The sequence below is a fragment of the Stigmatopora argus genome, chromosome 17 (assembly GCF_051989625.1).
Source record: "Stigmatopora argus isolate UIUO_Sarg chromosome 17, RoL_Sarg_1.0, whole genome shotgun sequence".
NCBI classification, from domain to species: Eukaryota; Metazoa; Chordata; class Actinopteri; order Syngnathiformes; family Syngnathidae; genus Stigmatopora; species Stigmatopora argus.
The window spans coordinates 14063657-14084607 of NC_135403.1; the positions used below are offsets into that span (position 1 = coordinate 14063657).

At 49.7% G+C, this 20951-nt stretch overlaps 3 protein-coding genes across 6 annotated transcripts; 2 read left to right on the top strand and 1 right to left on the bottom strand.

Annotated features, from left to right (window-relative positions):
• The first annotated feature begins 36 nt into the window (after positions 1–36).
• Positions 37–9152, top strand: map7d2b (MAP7 domain containing 2b). 3 transcript variants are annotated; one of them, XM_077624603.1, is made up of 17 exons: positions 37–108; positions 198–272; positions 383–609; positions 1317–1400; positions 1545–1705; positions 3337–3463; positions 4669–4758; positions 4978–5153; positions 5881–5954; positions 6037–6203; positions 6263–6401; positions 6557–6716; positions 6789–6893; positions 6971–7034; positions 7812–8010; positions 8088–8320; positions 8395–9152. In XM_077624603.1, the coding sequence occupies exons 3-16, from the start codon at positions 570–572 to the stop codon at positions 8296–8298; spliced, it is 1797 nt and encodes a 598-aa protein (XP_077480729.1). In that variant the 5' UTR covers positions 37–108; positions 198–272; positions 383–569; the 3' UTR covers positions 8299–8320; positions 8395–9152. The 3 variants fall into 3 exon arrangements, with proteins under 3 accessions (XP_077480729.1, XP_077480730.1, XP_077480731.1); XM_077624604.1 differs by lacking the exon at positions 4669–4758 and having other exon boundaries at positions 43–272; XM_077624605.1 differs by lacking the exons at positions 37–108; positions 198–272; positions 383–609; ... (1 more) ...; positions 1545–1705; positions 4669–4758 and having other exon boundaries at positions 3119–3463.
• Positions 9153–9618: 466 nt separating this feature from the next.
• On the top strand, positions 9619–16786 carry LOC144091742 (uncharacterized). Its single transcript, XM_077624346.1, has 10 exons — positions 9619–9814; positions 10030–10073; positions 10412–11026; positions 11154–11855; positions 14424–14578; positions 14641–14761; positions 14830–14875; positions 14948–15109; positions 16063–16174; positions 16486–16786. Exons 2-10 carry the CDS (start codon positions 10039–10041, stop codon positions 16497–16499), a joined length of 1962 nt encoding a protein of 653 aa, XP_077480472.1. The 5' UTR covers positions 9619–9814; positions 10030–10038; the 3' UTR covers positions 16500–16786.
• Positions 16724–20188, bottom strand: lipib (lipase, member Ib). Of its 2 annotated transcripts, XM_077624348.1 has the most exons (10): positions 20111–20188; positions 18827–19233; positions 18432–18540; positions 18267–18368; positions 18014–18103; positions 17783–17950; positions 17606–17695; positions 17408–17516; positions 17133–17306; positions 16724–17061 (listed from the first exon to the last, which is right to left on the bottom strand). In XM_077624348.1, exons 1-10 carry the CDS (start codon positions 20160–20162, stop codon positions 16977–16979), a joined length of 1386 nt encoding a protein of 461 aa, XP_077480474.1. In that variant the 5' UTR covers positions 20163–20188; the 3' UTR covers positions 16724–16976. The 2 variants fall into 2 exon arrangements, with proteins under 2 accessions (XP_077480474.1, XP_077480473.1); XM_077624347.1 differs by having other exon boundaries at positions 17783–18103.
• Positions 20189–20951: the final 763 nt, after the last annotated feature.

Genomic DNA, 20951 nt, shown 5'->3' on the forward strand with positions numbered 1-20951 from the left:
ACGTCATCAATCCGCCGCCAGGCTCATTGTTTGCTGGCGGACGTCGTCACGTGCGCGACGGCCGGAGCAGGACCGAAACACGTGAACAGCTAAATAAATAAATAAAACGTGTGTTGTCATTCATACGACAATATTTTTGCCGTTTTATTATTATTCATAATGTTATGTTTGATATTGTCAAATATAAATATATTTAGGGTCGGGTGACCGGTGATATAATTGTCGAACGAATATGCAAAAGATACAGCAACAATGACGTCTGAATAATTAAGGTAGGGAATAAGACGTTTTGTGGGGGCGGTAAAGATCAATTTGTGATACTATGGTGTTTCGCGTATTGTTATTTTGACCTATTTCTGTCTTGTTTTTGTCGTGTGTTTAGTATGGGATGCTAGGCTTAATTGGAGCTAGCAAGGTGATGAGTGAACAGACCGGAAGTCTCTCGCTCCGCCTCCCTCCCTTTCCCTCGCTCTCATCCTCCTTCTCCTCCTCCTCCTCATCATCATCAGTCTTACATCCTGAGTCATCTACTACCGAAGTGACTTGGATTGGTTCGGTCTCACCTCATCATGACCCAAGTGGTTCCGACTCATCCTTCACCTTTGACAGGTTATTTTTTTCCTTCATTTTCCTTCATTTTAGCTGAATTTCAAATTAAATTATGGACATTTGTTTGAGCATTCATTCAATATGTACTATTAAACCCATTGTCATCACTACTATGGCAATTTTAGTCTACCGGAAGGACTACAACATGATACTTGTGAGGCAAAACTGTGCACTTGGTAAACATGTGTATAACCATATTGGATTTTGTGTACACTACATATGAATTTGCAATACTGTATGTATTTTTTTGCATGTTTAATAAGCGTTTGTGGAAAGAATATAGCGATCGATTGGCTGAGTGCCATCGGACCTCTTAGGAGAACCAGTATCATCTAATGGGGCTAGCTTAAATTGCAGAAGAAATGAGCTAAAAATACATCCCACTGACCAGAAATTCAGATGATACGGTGCCAAACTCATTTTTGTCTCATCCAATGTCGTAGTTGATGAACTCATTTAAATCCACACCAGACAGATTTAAACAAACCAAGATTGGGCACTCATTTCATTTTTTCAATGCTACCCAATGCGCTAACTTTGATTGACAGGTGAATAATTTCATATTTTGTAAGCAATGACGGTAGCGACTAAAGCGGTGGTCACGTTTTCCTCTCCAGCTTATGTTCTATATTTACACCCCCCCCCCCCTTTCTATCCTTCCCGCCAAGTGAATCACGTTCTGTTCTTCCGCCCCAAAAATCATACAGCTCTGGCCCCGCCTCCCTCGGCCCCGTCGACCAATAGGAAGGCGTCTCCTTGCCGGTCGCCGTCCAGTCAAAGGAATCTCACAGGTCAGTTTTTGACACTTTCAAATAGGGATGTCAAACGTATTTTTTGTAGTAATGAAAGTTTGCATTGGAAGTTATTTCATATCATTTGATGCACAGCGTTAATGAACGCAAATATGACATAACAACGAACACGTGTTGCGGCAGAGCTGTCCGAAGCGGTAAAGGACAAAGATCGTCGCGTTGAGCAACGGCTGGAGCGTCATGGCGAGGAACGGGGGCGCAAAATGGCGGCGCATAAGCGAAAGGAGCAACAGCGCCGCCTAGCTGCAGAGGAAAAGCGACGGCAGCATAAGGAAGCCGACAAGGTCAGAGGTCATTCTGAATTTTCCTTTATTCATTTATTTATTTCTTATCAGTCACCCTTAACTGTTTGATTACCGTTGACGGCGATAGACGTCCAATCTATTTTGACTGACAGGTTAATTCTAGTTTAAATATGTTCAAAAGCATGCATCCTGAAAAAAGTCTCAAAATACAAAAAAAAACAATTATATTGAATAAGGTAACCAAAAAATATTACAATTATTTAAAAATAGAAAACAAATGGACGTCTAGAATCCTCAACGGTGACGAAAGAGTTACATTTTGCGGGTCAATGAAAATGAGGGCGTCGACATGGTTCATCAATGAGAATTTAATTGCGGCGAGGAAGCCATCAATGATTGGGGCGGAGCTTCTTCTTGACTCTAAAATGTCTGTTTGCGTTTGGCCGTGCAGTTAACAACGCCCCCAGGGCAGTCTGGCTCCCCGGGTAGCGTCTGTTATTGATTTAGCGCCTCCGTTCGCAAGCTAACATCCCCCCCCCCCCAAGTCATTGACGTAATGATCGGTCACCGGGGCGAGCGATGACATCAGCGTGTCGCGTGGGGTTTACGGGAAATGCGAGGGTTAATGGTGAGTGCTTCTTATTTATTTTGTGTTGCAATGTTGGTTCATCTGATCCCACTTTGAAGGGATTGGACGTCTAGGCCCGTCAATGGCAGACAATGAGTTAATTACAGGTGCTTTGTCATTGAACAAATCATGTTTTTAAAATCAGTTGAGGAATAAGGTAGCTAGGACATTATTTTCGACTTTGTCTGTTCCAACATGGCCGCCCTGGGCCAATTTGTTACCGTATTACTGCTAGAAATGGACTTGTCTGTATTCACGATAACTCGAGAAGAAAGAAAGGATGGTCAAATTTGCAGATTATTTTTGTTATAGGAAACTTAAGAGGCTTCTGGATTTAAGGGTAATGGGGTCAAAGGTCATAGGGATTTTGTAATTAGCTGATAGTTAGAATTTGCTGGACGATGAGAAGGTCAAAAGTCGCCGAGGTCAAAATAGGGCTTTGAGTTTGACAGCTTAGGATGCGTGCTCCTTTAATTTGTTGAATTGTTTTTTTATTGTTCTAAATAATTGTGAAAAATAGGGTTTTATTGGAATTGAAATTGATGATTGACTTTAAATTTAATTCAATTTGTACATTCAGTTGTAAAAAAAATTGTTGTTTGACATTTTGGGTTCTGAAGCAAGGGAGTGGTCACTTTACCAAATATGGTCATGCTTTACATTTGGCTGCTTAGGCCAAAGTCTTCGTTTTAATGTGAGTTAGGGTCACATGACCAAACGCCTCCATAGGAGGATGTTGCTTGAATATCAGCTGAAGGGAGGAAGGTAAGGTGGGGGGAGGGGCGAGGCAAAAAAAAGGAGGAGGGGAGAGAAAGACGGCGAGCGAGCGAGCGAGGGAGGGAGGGAGCGAGGTGTGTCGTGGCGCTCTCTTACCCCCCCGCCAAATCGGAGCAGCGAGAAGGCGGCGAAAGGGCGAGGCCGCAGCTCGGATGCGGTTACCATGGCGCGGCCGTATCCCTGCGCATCGCCGGGCGTGCGACGCCGTAGCGACGGATCAGTGAGGGAGTGTCTTTTCTTCCCCGTGTCCGAACGCAACGAGCAGGAACGGCTGGAGGCTTCGGTCCGGCGGAGAGGCGGCGGCGAGCGAGGCGGCGGAGGAGAGGCGCGGGACCGCCGCGACGGCAGGCCCAAGCGATGGACCTGGGGGGGGCCGCCCGACGGAGCCGAAGGTGAGCCGAGGGGGGAGACAAAGACTTTGAATCCGCGTCCTTTTAGCCACAGGTGTGCGCGCAGGCCCGAAACAAACCCAAATCTTTTGACATTCGATCCGTCTGGACCGGTCCAACGGATTGAACGTCCATCGCCGTCAATGGCGGCCGCCGTTCATTCGGGGGAATTCTATTCGAGCCGAATGGATAGTAGGATGGGTGTCGACGCGTGTGCCGAGTCGGGGTGCCGGAAACCCGATTGTGCTAAAATGACGTGTATTTATGGCAAAAAAACAGCACGTTTTTTAAAGTAACTGCACCCGCGCGTCACCTTGAACGCGGCACGCGGCGATCTGCCTTGGTTTTTTTTCGCGTGGCGTCCCGCCGCCGCAGTGTCAATAATTGATCGGCGGGCCGTCCCGGCCGGGGCTGACCTGGGATCGGACCCACCCAAACGTTAGCTTCACTGCGGCGCCGCTGCGGTCGCCATTACGGGAGGGGGACGGACGGGGGGCACAGAAAGAATTGCGTCGCAGGCTTCCCGTTTCCATTTGCCGTTGGCCTAGGGGACCGAAGCGGACGTTTTTTGAGCCACGTAAACAACGCGGCCTTTCGGGAAAGGGAGTTGTGACGTCAAGGTGTGGCGACGATGTCATCGTCACAGCCGCCATTTTGAAAAACTCATTCAGTGTTCCCCATTGAAATGAATTGGACATCTATCACTGTCAATATCACTTCAATAGACTTAAATTCTATGATATATATATATATATATATATATATATATATATATATGTGTTTATATGTATATATATGTATATATATATATGTATGTATATATATGTGTATATATATATATATATATATATATATATATATTCATTTAGATATAGACTAAAATTCTAAACTGTTTTAAAACATCCATCTCATAAAATATTTCATAGATGATGACAATTGAATTTGACTTTATCACCAGCCCTTGACTTTTTCTTAAATCATTTTTTAAATCCTTTATATTTTCTAAATGTCATGCTTTAACATGCCAAGTTTCTCTCATTAGAGCGTTTGTTCATTATCTTCAACTTTATTGACCACGACCCGAACGAGGAAAATGGCTGACTTGCACGCTGAAGGCGGAAGCGCTTCCCTTTTCCCATTTCCCCCGAACGCTTCAGCAGCTAACCACGCCCCCGTAACGCTTTTTTTGCTTCCTACCCGTCGACCAGGTAACAATAAGACCCCGCCTTGCCACGCCCTCGGCTCCGCTCCGCCCAACCATCTCCCCGCTGCTCCCGGCGCCGGCCAATCCCGTGACGGTACAGATCACCTGACTTTGTGTGCCCCGCCCCGCCCCGCCCCGCCGCTGCCAGCTTTGCATGTTTTTCACCACGTGTGTGTTTGCACGTCCTCGTAAACCGCTTTGAAGCAAATGTTCCACCATCCCATAATGAAGCGAACCTGTGGTAACGTGGTGACGCCGCGACGTCTTTACGTCCCCTCGCTGACGCTCTCTTGGCTTTTTTTCTCCGGCTCAGCACGCGAGTTCCTGGCCCCGCCCAACCCGTCGGACGAACCAATGAGCAAGCAGCTTTCCAGCTCCTCCTCCGACCTGCACTCCGCCTCCCACCGGGATAGACCCCACCCGACTGCGTCCAATCGCAGGAGCATCGCCGCCTTCCCTGACGAGACGTCTCCGGCCAAAACGCCGACGGTTAGCAAGCACGCAAATTTCATATTTCTCTATTTGTTACCAAAATTGACCAACAAAAAAAATCCCACCGCCACATTCAATGGGACATATTCGCTTCACATTTTCTCAGCCAAAATAGACCAAAAAAAATCTCTTTACCTCAATTTTTATATACTTCCTCTAAATATTTGACTCAGTCATTCATAAGTGCTTTCCCATTTTAACCAAAATAACCAATTTTGACCGCCATTGACATATTTAATGTCAATCGTTCATATAATGTATTCACGTTCCATTCAAACCACACGTTCCCATTTGACCATACTCCCAAAGTCGTCCACATTATTTCACATTTTGTTGCAAAGCGGGACTATTTTTGCAGAAAAACACCTCATATTTTTCAACATTTGACTCAAATAATTGCCACTTTTTGGAAGAAACCCATTTCTAGGTTTCCACATAGTATCAAAAAAAACAATTGTCAGTATTTTTGAAGAAAACTACTCATACTCATACACAATGTTCCCTCTAAGCTGCGCGCGTGCGCAATTGCGCACTACTCTCGTCTTCTCAAATCATATGGAGCGCACAAAATAAAATAATTTTTTTTTAGCTGTGAGACCGACGCGCGAACCACTCATCCGCCAGGCCGCCCATTCATATATATGAATCATTACATTTAATTATGACTAAATCATTTATGTGTAGTAGACATGCATATGACTAAATTGGCCACCACCACCACCAGGGCGAGGTTCCCCGCACGCCTGTTCGCAGTTCGTCCTTCCGAGCCAACGGGAAAGGTCCGGCTACACCCAAAAGGTACCCACGCACAAATCCAGCCGTTTGCCCGCTCTTCGACGCCCAAAAAAATCCCCCCAAATGACGTGAGATTCTGCATCAGAATGCGAGCCAGCCGGAGTCGCGCCCAGTCGCCGTGCTCGCCCGGTCAGTACCCGCCTTCCCCGATCCGGCAGAGGGCCGGCACGCCGGGCGACGAGAAGAAGCCCGCCAGATCGGAGGCCCCCGACAAGAAGATGTCCAAGTCCGCCAGCCGGGAGTTGTGCGCAGGTGAGAGCCGGAAAACCGATCCAAGTTGACGTCACCAGGCGGACCAACGCCCGTTTCAGAGTCTCCGGGGACGCCCACCGGCCGCAGCCCGGGGGGCACCACGGACGCCGAGGAGGCGTCGCGTCTGCTCGCCGAGCGCCGGCGTCTGGCTCGGCTACAGAAGGAGCAGGAGGAGCGGCGACGGCAGGAGGAAGAATTGTGAGTAGTGTGGAGGGTTATTTCAAAATAATCTTAGGCCAGGAAAAGTAATCTGTTCTAGACCGACCCCTGATTGGTCCAATGGGGTCACATGATTATAGTGGCGACTTCTCAGTGTCCCCCAAAAACTCTACCGTTGCCTCCCCCTCCTCCAGGCTGAGGGCCGAGGAGGAGCGCGAGCGACAGCGGGAGGCCCGGGAGCTGCAGGAGAGAGCGGCCCGCCAAGCCGAGGAGGAGAAGAAGAGCCGAGAGGAGGAGGAACGCCGGCAGAAGGAGCAGCGATGGAAGGACATGCAGGATCAGCTGGACAAGGATGTCCGTCTCCTCTCGGCGATCGTCCAAAAGGAGGCCGGCCGTCCACTTGACTTGACTTTTCTGCCCCCGCAGAGAGAGGAGGCCTTCCAGCGAGCTCAGAAAGAAGCCGAGAGAAAGAGGAGGGAGCGCGAGCGCCTCCACATCCAGGAGGAGCAGGAGAGGAGGGAGAGGAAGAAGGTGAGCAACAGCCGACAGCCGCTTTCTTCTTCTTCTTCTTTTTCTTCCTCCTGCAACCTTTTTTCTTGCCTTTGCAGAGGATCGAAGAAATCATGAGAAGGACCCGCAAGAGTGACGTGGAAGCCCCACTCGGCGCAGCAGGTACCGCCGCCGCCGCCATGTTCGGCTTTTGCGGGTAAATGTTGGGCGCGTAATTCAATTCAAATCCAAGAATATTGGCGCTTTTCTACCTTAGTCAAATGAATATTTTCTTTGCTTAGATACACACACACATTCACTATTTTTCTATAGATCTTTTCCATTTGACCATTCATTTAATTCCACGCAAATCTGAACATACAATCATGAACATCCAGAATAAAAAGATCTACTAAAAAATAATTAAGGATGGAAATCAAATATTTGCTATTAAGAGGCAAAAAAAAGAGGATTTGGACAACTCCGGTCAACAAAGTAACCAAAGCATTCCTCGACCACCAAAATAATCGTCATTTGGTCGATGATCTGACCGGCAATCGATGAATTGTCCTAGCTAACACATACCTGTCAACCTCTGCCGATAACTGCCCTTATAAATGATTATTGATTCCCCTTACAACCCCCCAAAAAACCTTACAAACACCGTACGACTCGTACGGTGTTTGTAAGGTTTTTTGGGGGGTTTGTAAGGGGAATCATAATCATTTATAAGGGCAGTTATCGGCAGAGGTTGACAGGTATGCTAACATCACGTAACCCCAAATGAAGAAGATGGCCTTAGCTAGCGAGAGAAGGTCCTTCCTTCCTTCCTTCCTTCCCCGCAGTGTGACTCAGCAGACTTGCGAAATGTTTGAAACAGCGCCCTCTACTAGCCTGCAACAGTACTATCTCAGGGAAAACCGTCTGAAAACCGACCCTCGCGGGCACTGCCGTTGTCAGCGTGCGACGGTGGCCCCGAGATGGTGGCGCTAGCCCCGGAGGAGGACGTGGAGGATGAGGAGGAGGAGGAGGAAGAGGAGGTGGTGGACACCGTGGACACCCCCGCTCCGTCCGAACCCCCCGCCATCCTGCTGGGACCGCTGGACAACAGAGGCTGCGTGGACGAACTGTCGGACGGCGTCCAGTCCATGGACGTCAGGTGAGAACCTCGCTCGACCCAAGACGGTCCCGTCCCCCCAGACCGTCCCGCCTTCCCGTAAGTCCCGCGTCCGTCAGTCCCGTGTCCAGGGACGAGCCGGCCAGCGCTCAGGAGTTCTCGCCGGTGGCGGACGGGCCCGAAGGACCGGGCGGGCCGGAGCCGGCGACTCGGGCCTTCCCCAAATTGCCGGCGGGAAGCGGCTTGGGCGACCTCAACGAGAACCTCCTCATCCAAGCGTACGACGGCGTCGAGTCCACCGCGCTTATTCGCGGACAGGTGGACGTGTGACGCCGCCTTTTGAGAGACGCGGGTACGACGGCCTGTCGATCGATCACGTCTCGCTTCACCTATCTTGACGGCTCATTTTCTCTCTTTTTTTTTTAGGAAACTCGCATCCTCGGCTCGTCGACCGTCGGCGGCAGTCCGAAACCAGCTGAACCGCTCACCGCGCTCCAACTTGATCGACACCCTTAAGACATGTCAAAATAGCCACGCCTCATCTCCACATTGACGCCACACTCACTCTAATCTCGACGGGCGGAATTAGCGATTCCGTCAGCGCACGTAACGAGCTCCGGGTTCCGATTAGCGACGGGTCACCCGAGGCTCTCCGAGGGGTCGCGGAAGCTTCCCACGCTAAAGAAGAGGGAGTGGCTTCCCGCCACCGTGTAAATAGCTTAAATGGACGCAAAACGGACACGCTAGCGGTCGCGCCCGTAGTTTGGTCACCCCGTGGTTTCCGCGCCTTGGTTTTCTTGATTCGTAGCCCGTAGCATACGTTTTGCCGAAGAGCGCGAGGCACTCGCTTTCCAGCCAGCCGCAAAAAAAACGTCTGTTTTGGCCGAGCGTCAATGCGTGTAGTTGTAAGACACTGACTAACCATGCTAGCCGCGCTGTGTAGTCGTGCGCACTATTATTACTCCGTAGCCCACGTTCACTCTGGTTCTGTCACCCGCGGGCACCCCCGAGGCCGAGGCCTTCCACCTCGACCGGTCACGTCACGTCACGTCCTCCGCAGCGGCGACGGTCTTTAGCTGGGAGTCAACATTAAGGCCACTCGCAGCCTGGTTGAATATATCATTATAAATGTGATGCATGGATTACTGCTGAATAAGATCAATAAAGTTCATGAAAATATTCAATGCGTGCCTGCGTGTCTGTTTACGACGCCATTTCATCTCGGGTTCCAAATCCCTTATTGTCGCCGCCCACGTTGTGGTTACGGTTTCATTGTAAAGGCAATTTTTTTTGGGCAATTCTAAAGATATTTAACTCATGCGGCTGCCATGGACGGAGTCAGACGTCTAATGCATTTCAATGAAATGACACGTGGGCCAGCGGTACTGCTAATCTGTCTATTTATGTCCAAACAAATTGATAATCTATCGTAGTGTCAACGAGATCAATCATAGTATAAAAGTTTATTTTTTAAAAGGGAAGGAAAAACTCTAAAATCACCAAAGAACAGCCCAATTGTTTTGTTTTGAGCTGACGTTACAAGTGTGGAACTTTCCCACTCCATACCAGATGGTGGCGCTAACGTATGTGTCCATAAAAAAAGGCGAAGAAGAAGATTGCTAATAGAAGAAGAAGAAGTGATTATTTTTTTTTTCCCCCTCGTCGAAGCTAAAGCGCGTTTTCGGCCATTCGCGAATAGCATCAACAAAACCGACTTTAGCGTGTACTTGTGTGCGTGTGTTAATAAATAGGACTTTCAGTTCAATTCCTCGAGTCTTATATTGTGATTTTTGTGTGTTTGTTGTACTTTAACCGCTCTAAACGGTGGACGTCGCGGAAGACGCAGGTGAGTGGCTCTGATGCTAGTTAGCTTTAGCTAGCGCATCTTTTCAATGTTTTTTTTAGCGATTTCGACGGATTTCTTTTCAACGCAATGCAAATGCTCAAGCGACCCACGACTTTGCACAACCATTAAAAGCGTTTGATTCAATTCAGCAGTTGTAACAATTTCATCTTTACGGAATCGATTCGTCTGACTTAACTTGTTCTGACTTTTCGAAGGGTGCCGAAATGTCGAGACAGACGTCTCCGTCGCCTCAAAACAGGTAAAAACACACTTTTGGAAACATTTATACTAGTCCTTCCAGGTTGTCTTTGTATTTTTTATATCTTATATATGTATTTCTTGTGTATTCTGTACGTTTTGAGTCGTTGTTTGGAAATTAATTAATTCAAAGTAGACCGACGTTGCTGCAAAGTTATATACATATATATATTTTTATTCTGGTATAAAATGCAGATTTTTGACGCATTTTTACAAGCTTGCGTGAATATATTGAACGTATATATTTTCTTTACTATTAATTGAAATGGAAACTAAATGTGGTTTGTTTGTTTTCCCCAAATATTCCACGTTCTCACCGATGCCGTTTTTGTTGTCCAGGAGAATCCCGTGGAATGAATTTGGACCCTACAGACCCAAGCCAGGACCGGACACGACCGCCCAGGACTGGAAGCTCAACTCCCGAGACGATCATCGCGGGTTTGGTGAGGACGCGGTCTCGGAAGGTCAGAGAAGACCCTCGACACACAATAACGATTGGCGTCAGTGCGATCGGGAGGGCGCTTCTCGTCGGCGCCCGTCGCCTCAACGCGACGCGTCCAACCACCGCGTCCCGAGAGGCTCCCCCCACCGGGACGGCGGATTTGACGGCGCGGGACCCCGGAAAGGATTCCTCCAAGATTTCCAGAGTTTCAACAGTCGAGCCAGGCAGCCAAGTTCTCCCCTGAGGTTCCCCAGGGAGGAGCTCACCTTGGCCCCCGACCATCTCCCGCGGGAGGCGCAGGGCCGGGGGCGGGACGGGGACGGGTGGGGCCGAGGGAGGTCCCGGGACGCCAGCCCCGCCGTCAGGTACGGCGAGCAAAAAGGAAGCAGGAGAGAAAGGAACCCGACGGGCCCGGACAGAAGCAGACACAGAGAAGATGTCCAGCAAAGAGACGACGTTCGGCCCCTCTTAAAGAGCTCCAGAAGAGAAACGGACGCCCACCGTCACAGCGGGTAAATTCGGGGCAGGCCGCAAACCTCCGGAAGTCTCCGGAAAACTCATTTTCTTTCTGCTGACCTTTTTTTCTTTCCTCCTTTTCCCGCATTTTGACGCTGACGACATGTCCTCTTGCCGTCGCAGGTTCAGACGGGACGGCAAGGACTACGGAGATCCGCGCTTCTCCACGGCGGACGGAAACGGCGGACCCCCTCGCCCCTTTGAGCGCGCTAAGGGGATAGCCGAAGACCGCAAAGGGCCGCCCCCGCTCTTGCCCGAGCGCGACAACGGAGAAATGCGGGGCCCGGAACCGCGGCGGCGACCCGATCATTTCTGGACGTCCGAGAACAGGCGGGATTCCCGCGAAGATTCCAGAAAGCGGCGTTTTCCAAATCACTGGGGGGACGGCCCCGAGCGCAAGAGGAGCCCACCGCCGCCGCGAGAACCGCCGGATGGCGCCAGATTGGAACGGCGAGACGGCGGCCCCAGGGGAAAGGGCGGTCCTCCGGCGAGCGGAGGCGGGGTCGAGCGCCACGGGATCTTCGCCAAGAACCGCCCCGACTTTCAGCAATCCTCTCGAGGATACCCCAACGTTCCCCGCGAGGCGCCCGCGGCGGCGTACGGAAGCCAAAGGGAAGCTCGCTACGGGGAAGAAGCCCGTTGGCGAGACGGCAATCGACGCGTGGAGCGGGCCGGGCCCGCCGCGTCTGACGGGCGCCAGTCGCCGCAAAAGGACGGCACCCGGCTGCGCCCGTGGGAGGAGCCAAGCCCCGAAAACATGACCGTGGTGGCCAAGGAAAAGCTCACCATCAAAGTGGACAGGAGCCGGCCCATCCGGAACGCAAGGTAAGGTATTCCCATTGGTCAGGAGAAAAGTCGCCGCCTCCTTTTCCCAAGACCGGCTAGCGAGCGGAGAAGAAGGGCCGTTAGCGCTTTAGGAAAAGTTAGGAGCCCAAGAGACCCCATGGCAACACCTCAATAATCTTCTCCGGGAGACAACGGGTGGAAGATTCACTTCTCGTACCCATCTCGATTTTCTGCATTTTTGCACCGATTTCCAGAGCTCCTCCCCCTGGACGGGATGGGAATTCCATTGGCGCGCTTGCTAGCAGGGGGCGGGGTTTTTAGCTTACGGTTTCGGGCCGTTTAGAATTGTTCCCGTCTTCTGTGGAATGGAATTTCGACCACAGTGGAAGAAGAAGAAATGGAAGCCTGCCAGTGGAAAATGAAGAAGACATGTCCGGTAAAGGAGATCAACTTCCCGGATCAAGTGGCATCCTCGTCAAGGTCATCCTTTGTGGCTAGAATTTTCCACGGGACGAAAGGCCGAGAAAGGCCGAGAAGCAGAATACGAAGGTTGTCGCACGACCATGTGGAGGAGGAGGAGCTAAATTGAAGAGTGGGAAGGAACATCTCTTGATCATCGGAAGCAACGCTGGGGATGTTCAGCCATGCTCAGGAACCCGGACGCAGTCACAGATGGAACCGTCCTGCTCTGAAAAATGGGTGCTAAGCCACATCATGGAGATCATTTCTCCGAGGGACTTGCAAGCCTCCCCAAATCCACATTTTGCAAAAGAGCACGGAAGGCCCGCCAAAGCACCCATCCGTCGACGTCATCCATTCGACCGCCCGATTGAGCCAAGTGGATGGGAAAAAAATCGATTGAAGAAGAAACGGTTCACAACGTCAAAGACACCACTCAAACCCAACACTCACTTTCCCAGCTTTTCTTCATTTCAACGTACGCTATCAAACATCTGAAGATGCCATCCCCAACTGGTCCTTGAGCAAGAAAATAGGAGGTGGACGTGAACGGTGGGACCACGCTTCGAGCGTTGAAGATGATTCCGGGAGGACGCATCATCGCCGCCGTTGACGTGACCAAAATGGCGGACGGCGACCTCCACAGACCAAGACCACTTAATGGAAGACCCGAGATGTCGTAGGAGTTGAGAAGTCTTGACCCAACGTCACGTTGTCGACGTCCGTCACCGCCATGGACACCGTCAAGAGGCGGGAAAGTTGGAGGAAGCGACCTCGCTGCCGTTCGACGTTCCCTAATCGCGCCAAAGACTGGAAGTGACGTCCAAATAGTTTCACGACGGCATTTCTATTCCCCTCCAGGAAAAAGTGACATCGCCATCACCACCAAAATCAGAAAGAGTAGGAGGGGCTTGGAAGAAGTTGGACGAAACAGGGCGTGACAACGCCACCATTGGAGTGTGTTGACTCCGGAAGATGAGACGATAGAAGGAAGTTGGCGTCGGCCCAGAGCGGCCATTTTACCTCAGATGTGGATGTTCCATCTTGGGCCACGATCAACGGGAATAACTCGCGAGACGAGACGCCACTGTCACGGCAGACGCCACCGTCTCGGGCGAGCATCCCTCGAGTGTTACTTGACCCCAATGATTTTTTTTTTCCCCTGCTTGAGAAAACCCCCATGACACCCACCCAGTGTGTGGTTTTTCAGGAGGCCCGACTTCATTTCATCTTCATCCTGGTGGCTCCAGAAATGACCTGAAATGACCTCGACCAGGCGGAAACATTGTCAAATCGCAACGCTCTTTCTAAGGAAACGCAACCCCGACATTTTTGCGGCTTTTTTGTGTCATTTGCTCCATTAACGTTGACTGCGATAGACGTCTAATTCATTTGGACTGGGAGGGCCTGGCAACTTTTTTTTAAAAAACAAAGCTGGCCATAGTCATTCATTTGCATCGTAGATAATAATGTCGGTATTTTATGTACCGTATTTTCACGACTATAAAGCGCACTTAAAAGTCTTAAATTTTCTCCAAACTAGACGGCGCCTTATAATCCAGTGTGCTTTATATAGGGGGGAAAAAATTAAAATGTGTCATTCATTGAGGGTGCGCCTTATAATGCAGTGCGCCTTATAGTCGTGAAAATACGGTATTTAAACTTTCCCAATATGATTTACCATCGACAAAAAGCAAACATTTTGGCTTGATTTAATTAAAATTCCTTAATTTTTTTTCAAACAAACCAATTAAAATCTTTTTTTTTTCTATTCAATAAATATTATAGTATTTCTGCCTTAATTGTTACATCTCATTTAAAAATATATCCATAGGAAAAAAACACCTAAATATTCTGTTTACATTTTTAAACCTTGATTTAAAGTAGACCTGATCCTTTACGACTTTTTTAGCAAAACATTTTAATAAAATTCTCTTTGGATTTCAATGTAAATCTGAAAGAAAAACAAGGCCGAATTCAGTACATTTTCAACGCCATCCCTCCCAGGTCAAATTGTCGGTCCCCTTCGCCGGCACTGAACGACTACAAGTTTGTTTTGAACGTCTTTACTTAAAAGCTGTGGAAATGTTTTATTTTGAGTGCTTCCTCCAGGCTTGACCCGCCCTCACCCGCCGTCTTCCCCCTCAGCCCGCCGTGTTACTCGGCCGCCCGCCAGCTGTCCCTGGACCTGGTCAACGTGGGCCGCCGCCCGGATGCCCCGCCTCCCCCGACCTCCGGGAGCCACGCGGAGGGGAGCGCCGTCTTTGCGCAGGAAATCATCACGCTGGTGCACGGCGTCAAAGGTTGGCACCGGTCCTCGTACCCCTTGACGGGAAATGTGACTGGTCCTCGGTTCTTCCCGCAGGCCTCTACTTTAAAGGCCAAGATTTGACGTTGGACCGACGCTTCTCGGAGCTGACGCCGGGAGGGCGACGTCCCGAAGAAGGGGCGGCGCTCACGCTGGACCAGAGGTTCTCGTCCCACCGGTACGTCCCGTCTCGTCCCGTCCCGGCGCCGCTTCCCTCCCCTCTCTAAGCTTCCCGCTCGCTCTCAGCACGCAAGCGGACTCGACCTCCAACAAAATCCCGTCGCTCCTGGAGGTAAGCGCCACTTCCCGCCGTGTCGACCGGCCGGGCACGCTCCCCCTTGACGCCATTTTGTCGGGGTTCCAGCTGACCCACGGCCCCGGCGACCTGCGACACGACCTGGAGAGGCGGCGGCAGAAACGGCTGGAGGGGGTGACCATCACCATCGTGGCCGGCGGCCCCGTCGACGCCCAACGGGTCTCTGGCGTCTTCCGGGACAAGCGGGACTACTGTCACGACGGAAATACGGTGAGCAGGGGGATGGGGGCCGCTTCCAATGGAGGGTTTGGTTGTGCCATCCAAAAATATTTACAATTTGGTCCAGTTTCATACCACGGTAAAGGGCAATATGTATTTTAAAACCCACTAAAACACGGGTGTCAAAGTGGCGGCCCGGGGGCCAAATCTGGCCCGCCACATCATTTTGTGTGGCCCGGGAATGATGAGTGCCGACTTTCTGTTTTAGGATCAAATTAAAATGAAGAGAGATATAGATGTATATTAAATTTTCTGATTTTCCCCCTTTTAAATCGATAATTGCTATTTTTTTTATCCATATTTTCTTTGTTTTTAGTTCAAAAATCATTTTGTAAAATCTAAAAATATATTGGTACAAAAAATAACCCACAAAATCAACAGGGAGTGTCCAGCTATTGGAAAGTGGCCGCAAAATGACATAAAACACATGTCAAAGTGGCGGCCCGGGGGCCAAATCTGGCCCGCCACATCATTTTGTGTGGCCCGGGAAAGTCAATGATGAGTGCCGACTTTCTGTTTTAGGATCAAATTCAAATGAAGAGTATCGATGTATATAAAATTTCCTGATTTTCCCCCTTTAAATCAATCATTGTCATTTTTTAATCCATTTTTTCTGGGTTTTTAGTTCAAAAATCATTTTGTAAAATCTAAAAATATATTTAAAAAGCTAAAATAAACAGTTTTAGATCTATAAAAAACTGAATATTCAGGGCCTTTAATCCATTTCATTGAATCCATTTGTAAAAAAAAACAATATCTAAATATATCTAAAATGGTCCGGCCCACGTGAAATGGAGTTGACGTTAAAGCGGCCCGCCAACCAACCCGAGTCTGACACTCTTGCACTAAAACATGCAAAAATGTATCCTTCCCCTGTCAATCAAAGACTAGCATCTTTCAGTCTGAAATCCCAGATGTAAATAGTGGTCATGACGTAACTGCAGGTTCCCAGGGGAGGAGGAGGACCCTTCAGGATGACCAGAAACCTGGGCCAAAGGTTCAAGAGCCAGCAGCAGAGCGGCAGGACGCCCAGGCGCTACGACGACAACCACGCAGGTACCGTCCCAAAGATCCAAAGATCCAAAGTCGTCCCCGAGCGCATACGTTGAACTCTCCCCGCTCCAAAGTGCTCAATAATCCCCTGACGAGGCTCAGCCAATCTTTTTTAGACCTTTCTTTATTTTGGCTCTGCTTGCCTCTTGTGTAACCGCCGTCCGTTCGAACCTTCCCCCGCGTCGCCCAATCCCAATTCCATTTAGCCCCGCCCCCCCCCGGTTAAAAAAAATCCCCCGCCGAGATCCGCATTAGCAATGCCGCCTCCTGACTTAACCTCGTTTTCTTCTCCCTCTCCGCTTTCCTTGTCGCAGGTCCGAGTTGGTGACTCCGCCCCCCCACCGAGATGACCCCGCCCCCAGGTTTTCCCACTGTCCCCCTTTTTTTAAGTGAGTCCTACGCGTTTCAAGGCGTTTGCGTCGTCACGTCGATCCAATCTGTTGTTCTTTGGAGCACGTTTTCGATATTTGACGATGTTATCAATGTGCTTCATTCGAAACCAAGCGCTCGTTCATTTCCATTCCTGTGACACATTGAACGATAACTATGCTGTGATGAGAGAAACTTTATTTAGGCGTGGCCCGATGGTATAATAAAAAAAAATGAATAACTCGACCTCCGCTTTTGTGTTTATTTTTTTTTTACTATGAACAGCGTAAAAACGGAAGAAATGTGAGGGGGGAAAAGGCACCAAAACTGATACATGTATCCAAAATGGCCGTCTTAGTCGCAGAGAGGTAAAAAGTCTTCACAGTAGCTTGCTAACTTCCGGATCGAGTCTTAAAAATGGTCGCCACGCGCGCCATCAGGGGCGGGAATCGCACGGCGAAGGCCGGAACGCCGACTCTCGGTTCTCCTCCATGATGAGGTCGAAGCGGCACAGCAGCGGCCTGTCGGCGGGGCGAGAGGTCGAGAGGTCACGTTCGCGTCCTAAGGCGGCGCGACCTAGCGAGCCACCGACCTTTCGGGGCGCTCCAGCGGCGTCAGACGTATCCGCAGAAGTCGGATCTTGTAGCGTGGCCCGATGACGTTGCCCGTGTTGATGCGCAGGGTGACCTTGTTCACGGGCGCCAGGTCGTCGTCGAACTGCGCCAAAAGACGCGTCGACGTGAACTGCTCGAAGCGAAGGAGCTTGCTAGCGTCGAGGACGGGGGGGACGAGATCGTCGTCAGTACGTTCTTGGCAACAACAAAAAAAGCTCAAAATGGAGAATATAGGAGCACGCTTTCCACTCACTGGTCGATCCGGGCCTCGGTGACGTTCCTGCCGCTGTGCAGTCGGATGTAGACCACGCCCCAGCGCAGGTACTGGTTCCACGTCACCATGTCCACCCTGTAGTTGAGCTCTAACACAGCACCCTTCTCCTTTTTAACTTTTCTTCTATTTTTGAATAGAAGAGCCAACGAGGCCCAGCGAGCGAGGGATCGCACTCACTCTTGTAGGGTGGCGAGGCGCTGGTGGCGAAGAAGGCTTTGGTCTGACCCAATCGGAGGAGGCTTTCCCGCCACCGCACCACGTCGTATCCTGCCAGCGAACGCCAGGTTAGTAGGACGATGGGTGGGTGGGATGTTCCCCGGTTGGCTCCCCCCTTATGGTTCCCTGGTTACTCACCCAGTTGCGGGCAGGAAGCCGGCTTGAAGGCCTCACACTGAAGACACTTGCCGTCCAGGAAGTCGGCGTAGGACGCGCACGGGTACGCCGTCAGGTGGCACGTGCCCTCCAGGGCGCACAGGTACAGCCACGTGGCCCGTTGGTGGTCGCACACAAAGTAAGACTTTCCTGGAGAAGTTGGGGCCGCTTCAGGAATTTGCGGCGAGCCGGCGAGACGGGGGCGGGGCTTACCGGCAAAGATGGTCTTGGGGCAGCCGGGTTGGTCCACGCCCCCGTTGGCGTAGAAGTCAATGTGGCCGTGAGCCCCCCGCAGGCCAAACGCTGCAATATAGAAGATGGGGTTTTATTCATTCTCATTAAAAAGTGGTCACCATCCGGCTCAAGGTGTTGCTTTTGTCAGACGATCCCTTGGAATCTTTTTATCACAAAAATCGGATTCCTAGAAGGAGCAGCCACCGAGAAGAGAAGAAAAAGTAGAGCTCACAGTCCATGTCGGTGTGCAGAACGTCCACGAAAAGGGCGTCCGTCGGGTCCAGCCGCTCGTCCGGGGTGGCGCTGGCGAAGAGCGGACCGGCCGGGTCCAAACCTGCCAAAACGTGGGACCGGGTGAGTTGGTCTTTCAAGGGTTTTTGAAAATTTGAAAACTTACCTGTGATCCGCCCCACTTTTCCCTTCAGGTTGGCGCCCACAAAACCGGCCAGGTGCGCCCCCAGACTCACACCGATGAGGTGCACCGACTCCAGCGAGGCGCCTTTTTCCTACGCCGGCAAATTTTAGCCCGTGAGTATACTCCTAACTTCAAGCTAAGGATAAAATTCCGACCCAAGTGGTTTAAAAAAATGATAATCCATCAAATCATCTTGAATTTAAAATACAAAATGAAAGCCACAGCGCTAGCAAATAGAATAACGTCGATGTTGGATTTGACGTCAAATATCGTCAGCCAACTTAAACTGATTGAACTTGATCCTTCCACAATTTTTTGGAACGGATAAAATCTAAACGGGAAGCCCCCCACCCCCATAAAAAAACGGTATGGCGCACCTGCATGACCCTAATGAAGGCGGTCAGGTTGTGGGCCGCCTCCCTGGCGTAGGCCACGGCGCTCAGGTAGTTGAGGTTGGCGGCCCCCCGGTTCCAGTCCACCACCACCACGTTGAGCTGGGGCTCCCGGGCCAGCAGCGCCCGGGCCAGGCCGCCCATCCAGGCGGGGGGCGCGCCGGTGGGCCGGTAGCCGTGCACCACGAAGACGGTGGGCCGCGTGGGCCGGAAGAGCGGTTCGGACCACGGCCGCCGGGGGTCCAGCTCGCGGCCACACCCCGGGTTGCCGCCCGTGTACAGTATCAGGCGTACGGACAGTCGGGTTCCCAGCAGGCAGTGCGACAGGTTCAGGTCCGTGAAGTTGGCGCACGACTCGTCCTCGCCGCCATCTGCTCCTCCCCCTTTTACAACTGACGGGGTCACATTTTGATTAATCAGATAACATTCCATCAAAATGAGTTCATTTCTGTTTTCTTGTCAAAAGCATTTTCAAAGAATAAATACAACGGAATGTTTGCTCTTATTTTTTCACAAAGAAAAATATAAATTTACTGGCATTTAAAAATAATAATAATAATAATGATAAAAAGATCAATCAGGACATACATGGTGTGCCCGCACGCTGCAAAAAGTGAGGTTTGAAAGAAAAGAGTCTTACTATATATACTGTCGTTTTTTTAAAACATTTTCTTAAAATAAATAAAACAGAATTATTTTTTAACAAAGAAAAATATATATTTACTGGAATTTTAAAAAATAATAATAATGATGAAAAGATCAACCAGGACATACATAGGGCGCCCGCACGCTGCAAAAAGTGTGACGTTTGAAAGAAAAAAGCCTTACTATATGTACTATGTCGTTTAAAAAAAAAAAAAGCCTTACTATACATGGTCATATCTTAAGAATATTTCAGTTTTCTTGTCAAAAACATTTTCTAAAAATAAATACAATGGAATTATATTTTAACAAAGAAACATAAATATTTACTGGCATTTAAAAATAATAATAATAATGATGAAAAAGATCAACATTGGGACATGCATAGGACATGCGCACGCTGCAAAAAGTGTGACGTTTGATTCAATTGGATCAGGCTGCTCTAAAAAAAAAATCCTCTCCGTTCGGACAGTATGTGCCGGCGCCGTCAATCCCGCGTGGCGTGGAGGCGGAGCAACAAAAACAACGGCAGCACGTCGCTTTGAATTAAAAAGGGGAGCTCTTAGTTTGAAATATTACAGCAGATAAGAGTTCAACCTAAATGCTAATTGTTGTTGTGGTTGTTACCTTGGCAGAGCACCAGCAGCGCCAACGCGGCAAGACGTTCCCACGCCGTCATCGTCCCGGAATGAAGAAGACGGCGGACGGCGGTCGGGATCTTTGGAGTGGGAGGAGTCCCGGGGCGTGGCTCAAGTAAGTCAGGCTGACCAATCGCGCGCGACGGCGTTAGCGTGTCTGCTTGCCAGATGACTGGATTGAAAACACCGTAGTAGTCGTCTATTTGCGTCAATAATTTATATTCATAAAGAGGAATAGTTTGAAGTCAACTTCATTTAAACATGGTGACTTTTATTTCATTAACTCCACGCATATCAATGAATTCATTGGAAGAAAACAAACAAAAAATAAAATTCTATTCAAAGAAAACATCAGTTATATTCGTACGTTTTTAGTCTTATCGATTCACCATAATTAAATTAAGAATTATTTTTTAACACCAGCTGTTTATGGATTGATTTACTATCCAATCTCTCTCCCAAAATGAGCGTTTTTGTGGCGTTTAAGAGGGAAAAAAAAACCGGTAATAAGCGGGTGGGCATGCTGGCTATGCTATTGATAGCTTCAAAGTCTTTTCGCGATCGCCACCGCAACCAAAGCTTGTCATTTAAAGCCGCCGGACGTCGCAGGTATCAAAGTGGCGTCCCGGATGGAATGCCGTTGATGATTGACGGCTGTTCCGCTCGCCGTCGGGCCGCCGCGTTCCCCTTAATTAGCTTACAAGAAGCCGAGGGAGCCCGCAGATGGCGTCGGGTCACCAGACGTAAACAAACAAACGGACGCAACGTACAAATAGCAACTAGATGTACTAATAGCAACTTCTGTGAGTGGAATTAGTCTGGGATAATTA